The sequence below is a fragment of the Pelophylax lessonae genome (genome assembly GCF_965119305.1).
Source record: "Pelophylax lessonae genome assembly, chromosome: 1".
Taxonomy (NCBI): domain Eukaryota; kingdom Metazoa; phylum Chordata; class Amphibia; order Anura; family Ranidae; genus Pelophylax; species Pelophylax lessonae.
This window is the reverse complement of record NC_138768.1, coordinates 451,528,908-451,539,062: the sequence shown is the minus strand read 5'-3', so window position 1 is coordinate 451,539,062 and position 10,155 is coordinate 451,528,908. Positions and strand designations below refer to the sequence as shown.

At 45.1% G+C, this 10,155-nt stretch overlaps 1 protein-coding gene across 1 annotated transcript in view; it reads right to left on the bottom strand.

Moving 5' to 3' along the window:
* Window positions 1-222: 222 nt before the first annotated feature.
* The window catches only part of TM6SF2 (transmembrane 6 superfamily member 2), a 92,404-nt gene continuing 82,471 nt past the window's right edge, over window positions 223-10,155 (bottom strand). Inside the window, exon 10 of the mRNA XM_082268200.1 lies at window positions 223-602. Within this exon, the coding sequence (XP_082124326.1) occupies window positions 396-602 (207 nt within the window). The 3' untranslated portion in view covers window positions 223-395. The remainder of the gene's footprint in view (window positions 603-10,155) is intronic.

Below are 10,155 nucleotides of genomic sequence, written 5' to 3'. Positions count from 1 at the left end.
AGATTAAATTGTGGAAACTCTAGTAAAATCATAATAAAATAACAGGGATGAAAATATTTCTTATTTGGGGAAAATGCCTGTTTTAGACTTCATGGTAGGCAGCGTTTTGGCAGGACTGGTCTTTTAAAACAATAAATGTAGTGTAAGATTGTGTTTGTGAGTCTAGAAAAAAGAAGATATGTATGTATCTATATATGGAAAGAAAATATGCATGGAACCCAGTGCTAAAAACATTCCCCTTTCTCCTGATATATCCAAATGGAATTCTTCCAAAGGTAACGTACTCTTTTGTTTAGTCAGAAACATTTAAATTAGTCCAGGTCAAATTCTGGCGTCTTGTAAACTATATAGAGACCATTCTCCTTTGACATCTCAAGGCATGCTCAGCACCCCCCTCATTTCTCTTTCTTGCCATCCTCTACAGTCTCTGTTGTTCCTTTTATGAAGAAAGCTGGATTCTGGAAACAGCGGTAGGCCAAAATCTGCATTCCCAAAGTGTAGATAGCATTAAGAATCATAAAATCCCACCAAGATTCTTGAGGGACACGATAAGTATATGGTGTTCTATGGTATACTGAAGATCCCATGTGAGCAAACTGGGCCTGTGGAAACAGTATGCAAAAGACAGTCATAACCAAGTTTATTTAAACACTGATGAAATATACAAATCTTTAAAAGTGATTGTAAATCCTCTTTTTTTTTTTCCAAACAACATATTATACTTACTCCTCTGTGCAATGGTTTTGCACAGGGCAGCCTGGATCCTCCTCTTCACGGGTCTTCTTTGCTGCTCCTAGCCCCTCCCTCCTGTCGAGTGCCCCCCACAGCAAGCAGCTTGCTATGGGGTCACCTGAGCCAAGCTGCAGCTCCATGTGTCCATTCAGACATGGAGCTATGGTTCGGCCCCACCCCCTCTTTCTCCTGATTGCCTAACTGACTGAGTGACAGCCGCAGGAGCCACTGGCGCTGCAGCTCTGTCTCAGCCAATCAGGAGGGAGAGTCCCGAACAGCCAAGGGACTCATGGACATCTCTGGGGCTCAGGTAAGTAATAGGGGGTGCTGAGGAGGCTGCTTCACACAGAAGGCTTTTTATCTTATTGCATAGAATGCATTAAGATAAAAAAAAAACTCCTGACTTTACAACTCCTTTAAAATAAGGTATTAGGAAGCAGTGAATCTAACATTAGCTGTATATTAAAACACTATCATCAGAAGATTCATATGCACTGAATATATGGTTAACGTGACATTCACTACTTTGCAAATATGCCCCAAAGTGTCAGTGTTGTTTTTAAACAACCCCAACTACTATGTATGTAATTATAACAGACTTAGAAAGTTAGTATGTTAAAGGGAATAAATAATGGTTTTGTACATATTTTTCTTTGTTTTTATTATCTAGGTAGGACATAAAATAAAAAATATCACTTTAGCTAGATAAAGAATAATGTATATTATGCAGTCGTTTATTGGGGTTGGTTGTCTAGCATTGTACAGGAAGAGAATACCACCCTATGGTTCGGATGACTTTACTGGTCTATGTAACAGTGAATTACTGAAAATAATTGAACTGAAGTAGAATTATAGTTTCTTTAAAACCATTGCTCAGACAGGGAAAAGTATAGCGTCTCAATCGAGTGCCGCATGTTAGGATAATCAGCCCTGTGGGGGCTGAATTTTCAGTTTGCCCAGTGTTTGAGTTATGGACGTCTTTTAATACCAGACAATGTACATTATTATCGAAAATTCCTTTGGAGAGAAGGTGTACTCAATATATTTACGACATCGCTTGAAGAATTTGTTTGTGGTGGAAAGATTCTGCTGAACCGTGATTCATTTCTCTCAGTAAAAAAACAGAGGATTTCTCTCCATGCGATTAAAGCGACCCGGATTAGAATGTGTTGGCTCATGCTCTTCGAGAGGGAATTGATTTTTCTATGCAGTATCCCTGAAAGCGGGTATGGGTGAACCAAGTTTGATTCAAGAGTATAATTGGTGTAGGAAGAGGAGCCCTAGACCCAGTCCAGACTATATCTGAGAAGGCATGCTAAATTACAAAGTCTTAAGTCAGGTAAACCAGCTCCCCATCGCCCTTCAGAAGGTGCAGCTTTTTCATGGAGATCCTAGTTCTCTTGGAGTTTCATATGAAGAAGGATATGGATTTGTTGATTTTTTGAATATCCATATTTTCTTGTTTGTTATGTTTACCCGGACTGCCCGCCGCAGTTTTATGTTGCTACTTTGACGTTAATACCGGTGTTATTGCAGCGGATAGCTGCCATAACCTCGATATTTTCTTACAGGGCGGGCGGTCCTTTTTCACATAAAAGTGGTCCCAGTGGCAGATTCACCGCGGGATCACTTTCATGGGCGGTGAGAGAGGTGCACATTCTTAGAAACACAACAATGGAGAAAAGTAACCCGCTAGTGGGAATTTTAGGGCATAAAAATCAACATGAGTTTCTAGGGATTTGAGCTCTTGCTATATATTCCCTTCCATCGACACACCAAACTTTCAATTTACTTTAGGGTAATTGATACCCACCCCTCGCTCCAGTTGTTTGAGGTTTGGAGATTTAATCTATTAATAAGTACATTATGACCAATTTTGTAGGTACAAAGTGGGACTCTCTTATGGCCAACTTCTATAAAGATTTTGCACATATTGCACAAGGGATATGGAGTTCTCTTTTTTCAATCTTAGGAGAGTATTGGAAAGAAAATCCTCATATTACTGGCATATCTATTCATTTGAGCAATATATGAAAAATAACATTGCCCCGTTTGGGCTACAAATACAGATCTTCCCAACAATAAAAAATACAGAGTTTTTGTTAAAAAACGAATGGGAAAAAAATTTACAAGCTTGCTCAACTAGAATAATGGCCTTACTTATGGACTCCATCTACACCTGTTTATCGGATCATACAAACCATTCATGTTTTGCACAATTTGACAAGGAGTTAGGTGAGCATTTGGAACATTTAATCGGGAAATCCTGATTAAAAAGGAGAAAAAAAAATACGTAGGGATAAAGGGGCTTTCCAGGAAGGAATAGCCTATAATTGGAATTTAACTCAATACAAAACAATCAGAGAAAGGGCCATAGAAATATAGAATATTTCTGTCAGATGTTTTGTCTAACTCCTCTACGTCTATCTCCTCAAAAGGATCTTTCAAACCCAGGAAGGCACGGAAATCCAAAAGGAACTCACAGGGTGGTGGGTCACAGGAAAGATCCAACAAAATAAACGCCTCACTGATCAAGCACCCATCACGGGTTCTGGAATAGTTTCTCATGTGGTGTCAGGTATCCTCTTTGGTGATAGGGGCTATCCTTCTCCCGTTTCTGCACAGGGAGGAAATCTCTCTCAAAAGGTATTTTTTTAGACCCGACTTCTGACAATCCATCTCACCACACGATAGCCAATACATGATCAGTGGTTCTAGCCTCATCACCACCACTCAACATGAGGAAGAAACCCTCAATGTTGTTAACTTATCACAACATACACTCACAAGTATTGGAAAAATAAGATTTTTGTAAGATCTTACTGTAAAATCTTTTTCTCTGATGTCCATTGACAGACGCAGCCTCATCTTCATGAGCTGTGTGGGTTATGCTGCCACCTGCAGGAGTAGTCTAGGCAGTACGTTAGTATGAAGTTTTTACATATACACAACGGGGCTGTCCCTCCAGACATTACCCTCGCAGACACGACCCAGCACATCAATTTAGTTGCAAGCAGTGAAGAAAAAAAAAAACCATCCCCATCAGAGGGGCGGTGCTGCCAATGGACATCAGAGAACATTTTTTTTTACGGTAACATCTTACAAAAATTGTATTTTCTCTATCGTCCATTGACAGAAGCAGCCTCATCTTCATGAGCTGTGTGGGACGTCCCAAAGCAGTATCGGCATGAAGGGTGGGAAAAATGTAACCAGAAAGTAATGCAAACTCCAAAGGCTAAACCTAGCCAACTGGGTAACATGAAGCTCAACCAAAACAACATGAGCTCACCCAGGTAAAAGATCCCTAAGAGAAAAAGAAAAAAACATTCTCTTATGAAAAAGCAGCCTGCAAAACTTTGTGGCCAAAAGAGGCATCTGAAGAAGCCAACAAATCAACCTTGTAAAATTTTGTAAAGGTGTGCACAGACGACCAAGTCACTGCCTTACAAACTTGTATAACCGAGGTCTGATGGCGAAAAGCCCAAGAGGCACTTAGCGCTCGAGTAGAATGCGCCTTCACAGGGAAAGGAGGAACCTGACCCCTGAGTGAATAAGCCTGAACAGCAATCTTGAAATAGTCGCAGCGGACGCAGCCAAACGTTTGCGAGAACCGTGCGGAAGGACAAAGAGAGAGTCTGACTTCCGAAAAAGGACTTAGCGACCATCCGATAAACTCTTATTGCCCAAACCACATCCAAAGAGTGCAAGGCAAATTCCTTGGAATGCTTAGGACATAAGGAAGGCAACACGATGTCTTCATTAAGATGAAAATCTTACACCACCTTAGGGAGGTTGGAGGAAAACTTTATCCCTGTGAACCACCAAATAAGGTGAGCAACAGGACAGTGCTGCCAACTCAGAGACTCTGCGAGCAGAAGTAATAGCCACTAGGAATGCAACCTTCTGTGACAAAGAAAGCATAGAAATCTCCCTAGAAAGCATAGAAATCTCCCTAATATTCTCAAAAGGAGGCTTTTGAAGAACAGACAAAACCAAATTGAGGTCCCACGGTTGCAACGGGGATCTCCTTGGGGGAGCCAGATGACGCGCCCCCCTGAATAAAAATATGAATTAAGGCATTAGTAGCCAAAGGACGTTGGAAATAAATAGCCAAGGCCGACACCTGGCCCTTGATAGTACCCAACGCCAACCACTGCTCAACCCCTTTTTATAAAAAGGCCAAAACCCTAGCTATAGAAAACAAGCGAGGGTGCAGCTGCAGCGATTCACACGTGGGATGATAGATCTTCCTGGAAGTCAACTTCCTAGCCTTCAAAAGGTAGAAATCATGAGTCAGATAGACCTCTATCCCTCAAAACCTTGCTTTCAACAGGCAAGCCATTAAAGCCAGTGACCGTAAACGAAGATGGAAGATCTGTCCTTGAGACAGTAGATCTTCCCACAGAGAAAGTCTCCATGGAGGGTCTACGACCATTTTTACCAGGTCTGCATACCAAGACTGCCGAGGCCAGTCTGGTGCCACCAGAATGACCGGAATGCCTTCCAATCGCCATCCGGCGAAGAAACCTCGGCAGGAGTACGAGCAAAGGGAAGGCATAGATCAGGCGATACTGGCTCCAAGGAGCTACCAAAGCATATGTGGTGGCGGCCAGAGGATCCCGAGACCTGGCCACAAACCACTGAATTCCTGTTGAGACAAGACGCAAAACAGATCCAACTCCGGAGTCCCCCACCGGGCACAGAGGAGATGAAACACCTCTGGATGAAGGGATCATTCCCCTTGATCCAACACCTGACGAGACAACTCAGGTAATCGGCTTGTCAATTCTCCACACCCGGAATGTGGACTGCGGAAAGAGCCGGAACATTGTCTTCTGCCCAAACCAGATCTTGGCCAACTGCCAGGACACTTTTGGTGCCCCTTTGATGACTGATGTAAGCCACAGAATTGTCCGACTGCATCCGAACCAGAGAGACGTGTAGCCGACTCGTCCAGTGAAGCAGGCAAAGCTTGATTGCTCTCAGCTCCAGAATATTAATCGGCAAGGAAGACTTTTCCGTCACCCAAGTTCCCTGGGCACAGAGCTTGCCTAGCACTCCACCCCAGCCTGACAGGCTGGCGTCCGTGGTGACCACCGTCCAAAACACCGGCAGGAAGGACTTGCCCTGGCAAGGCAGGTGACCAGAGCCACCAAGAAAGAGCAGACTTTGTAAGATGGCTCAAGCAAATCTTCTGGTCCAAGGACCGAGGACCTCTGTTCCATTTCTCCAAAATCTCCTTTTGCAAAGGTCTCGAGTAAGACTGAGCAAACGGGACAGCTTTGAAGGTCGAAACCATCAGACCCAGGGCCCTCATGCAAGCCCACAAGGAGGTCTCCCTCAGCAACCTGACTGCCCTTTGCAGCTTCTGAAGTTTGGCGAGGGTCTTTCTCCCCCTGGACAACGCAGAGTCGAGGGTCAGCCCTAGATAAGTGACCCGTACTGACGGCTTCAGAGCAGATTTGTAAAAATTGATTGTCCACTTGATTTCATGAAGGGTCTGAATCGTGATAGAGACTTTGCCCAACAGATCCGATTGGGAGACTGCACAGGGGCCAGGACCTTGGTAAATACCCTGGGAGCCGAGTCGAGAACAAAGGGTAACACCACAAATTGAAAGTGCTCCTCTGTCACCGCAAAGCAGAGGAATCGCTGGTGTCCCTTGAAAATGGGGACGTGGAGATATGCATCTTTGAGATCAATGGAGGCCAGAAAATCCCCCTGATTTAGTGATGCCACCACTGACCGAATGGACTCCATTCGAAACTCCTGCACCCACACAAAGTGGTTCAGAGGCTTGAGGTCCAGGATTGGACGCACCTTGCCCTCCGATCTGGGCACCATGAACAGGTTTGAATAGAAACCTTGGGGGCATTCCTGCTGAGGAGTCTGATCAACTCATCCAATGAGTCGCCAAACAAACGTTCTCCCAGAAAAGGGAGATCAGCTAGGGCTTTCTTAGAAGCTTGGTCAGCCGACCAGCACTTCAGCCAAACCATGAGTCTCAAGGCAATGCCCGCGGTCGAAACCCTGGCCACCAGGAGAGCCGCATCCATAGACGCATCACACAGGAACACCAGAGCCTGGATCACCTGGTCAAACAGTTCCAGCTGTTCAGGAGGGACAGTCTTGGGGTCCAAAGACTCCCGCAATCACCTAATCCATTCCGTCACCGTCTGTGGGACTAAAACAGACACAAAAACTGGTTTCAAAATGGAACCCGCCAACACGTAAGGATGGCGGGAAAGGGATTCCACCCGCCTGTCCACCAGATCAGTAAAGACCGGGGAATATTTCAGAGGCACAAGGGTAGATTTATTTAATCTGGAGACAGGGTGGTCCACTTTAGGAGGCACCGTCCAATGGTTGGAGACCTTTTCAGCAAAAGGATAGCAGCGTTTAAAGCGTTTTGGCACCTCTAACATGTGCTTAACGCACCGCCATTGGTCATTCACAATATTGTGAAAAGTGTCGGGATAAGGGAAAACCTTGCTAGCTGTCTGAGACTTCTGGTAGCCAAAAGCCACCCGCGTCCCTGCCGGCGTAGGCTCATCAGCCAATTTTAAAATGTCCCGTACTGAAATAATCAGGGCTTCTACTATAACACGTTCCTGCGCTGCAGCTGAAGAGAACAGGTCCTATTCACCATCTGACTGTGAGGACAGTGACTCCTCAGGAAGGGGAGCATCTGGGGCAACCTCATCAGCCTCTGAATCAGAGGACACCTCCATAGATGGAGAGGGCAGCGGCTGTTTTCAGCTATCAACCTTTTTCATGCCAAAATCAACTTTTGTTCCAGAGCTGCTGAAATCGCGGCCAGCTACTGTGATCTGGACTGTCCGGGAGTCGCACAAAGTGGGTTTGAGGGTGATTTCACAGTTTGGGACTCCATAGTGCCAAGTTGCAAAAAACGGAGTACTGTCGCTTTAAAAAGCGCAGATCGCGGTTCTCACCACCGATCGCAGAGGTCTGCAGAGATCCCCTTTAAACTATACTAACAGGAGAGCGTGCAGGAATATGTCCACAGGGACCCCAATACTGTACCACCTCAGAGAAAACGTCCTCATGATCGTTCCAGGAGAATGCAGAAAGAAACAGGAAATTACCTCGGCTAGCAGCAGGAAACAGAGCACAGGAAGTGATCTCGCCTGAATGAAAGGTCACGCTGCTCAGTGCAGCACAAAGGCTACACAAACATGGTTGCCCATACAGTTACAATAGGAATCTCAGGGAAAATGGCTGCCCCATACAAGTCTATGGGGAAAAAACTACACTGCCCACACTTAAGATGCCGGCGCCCACGGCTTGCCATGAGGCCAGGGACCGACACTATGAAGGCCTTAAGGATCCACAACAGGATTCAACAATCCCAAAAAGGTACCCTGCCACCCCCTCCCCCCCCCCCGAGGGCACCAGGTGCCCCCACATAGCCCCTCTGGGCCCTGGGCAGGTCAGGGGGATCATTTAGGAGGCACAAATCCCATTATCCCCAGGAGAGGGCCCACATCCCCCAAGGGCAGCAGGGGCAAGGGGGCACATCTACTCACCATACCACGGACCGAGTGGGCTCCGCTCCAGGCAGACTGCCTCCAAACCAAAGTGGGGGTGTTGCCAGCCGAGGGGTACACTGCAACTCAGGGCGTTCCAGGTCATTGCGTCCCGGCGAGGCATCTGCTCGCAGGCTCGTGCCAAACTGGAAAAGTGGAACCGTCATGATTAGGCCTAGTGCAGGACTATAACCTGCTCACGCCCTTAGGCCAGGCTGGGGGGACCATAAGGATCTAGATTATCCAGTGCAAAGCCCCAGCTGGCATTGTTGCTTGTAGATCACCGGGAAATTCTTCCCTGAACACTAGTGAGTAAAGAGAAATAAATATTGTGAAAAGAATACAAAAAACTGAGACCAGAGTCCCAGCAGGAAACCTAGGTCCTACTCCTTCTCTAGGCAGAAACAAACTGATGTGCTGGGCTGTGTCTGTGAGGGTTATGTCTGGAGGGACAGCCCCTTGGGCATGTATATGTAAAAACTTTGTGCTAACGTACTGCCTAGACTACTCCTGCAGGTGGCAGCATAACCCACACTGCTCATGAAGATGAGGCTGCGTCTGTCAATGGACGATAGAGAAACAGGTGTAAGCTAGAGGATTGAGCTTTTGCCCCAATGAGGACTTAGAGAAGTTTGAGGTCATTAAAGACCTCCAACTGTTTGATAGAAAAAATATAATTCAACAACTGTACACAAAAAATCAATCCAGGGATTCTAATCTTAGCCCTCAGGAGTCAGAAGCCTTAGACAATCTCATTTCACTTTTGGATGCGAAGGACTCGTCCGATCTATTTGATAGAGTTGATTTGGAGGAACTCCTCCATCAACCCGATCAATCAGATAAGCAAAAAAATGAAACATCATCATCTAAAAATAAAAAGAAATTGGACAAGTTTCCTGCCCTAAATCTCAACCCTAATATCCTTGCTTTTATAAAACTCACTAGTGAAGAAATTAGGAACATTAGGATTAAACATAACAAACAAAAAATATGTCTCACGTGGGCAAAACAAGTCGTACGGGAATTATCACAAAACTCCCTGATCAAAGGTTGCAACATCATGATCATAGAAAATGACCAATATGTGCTTAAAAATGGATTCGGCACTCTCTAACAACAATATCTAAATCTGACTGGGACTTTGTACGTACTAAATTTCCTCGCACACCAACATTTTAGTTCTTGCCGAAACTACACAAGAGTCTACAACACCCCTCTGGAAGACCAATCATTTTAAGAAATGGTTCCCTGACTGAAAAGATAAGCAAGTTCATTGATGGCTTGCCCTCATGTTCAAAGTCTACCCAGTAATATTTGAGATAATAATAATCTGCTACAAAACATTGATGGTATTTGCATACCTCCAGGTGGGCTTCCGATGGCCACTGACGTTCAGGTGCTGTGTAGCTCTATATACCGCATGACAAAGGCCTAGCATGTATAAGACATGTATTATCTCAGAAAAGTCACCACGAATGGAAATTCAATGCCTTTCTAATTGAGACATTGGACTTCATTCTGAACCACAATTATATTACTTTCAACAGTTCCCATTTCCTCCAGGTACAGGGTGCTGAGATGGGGGACATGCTGTGCCCCATCGTACGCCAACCTGGGGGAATGGGAACGCTTCATCAATACATCAGAGAATCTGGCTCCCTTCATGGAATCTGTGGTTATCTGGTTCAGACATATTGAAGACATCTTTTTGATTTGGGATGGTTCGGCTGACCACCTATTTAAGTTTATGACACTCAACAACAATACGTTTAATTCAAGTTTCACCATGACACATGATGCCAATACCATCACTTAACATGATGTGCAGATTCACACAGATTTGGATGGTTCACTGTCCAGTGGCCTCTTTAGGAAA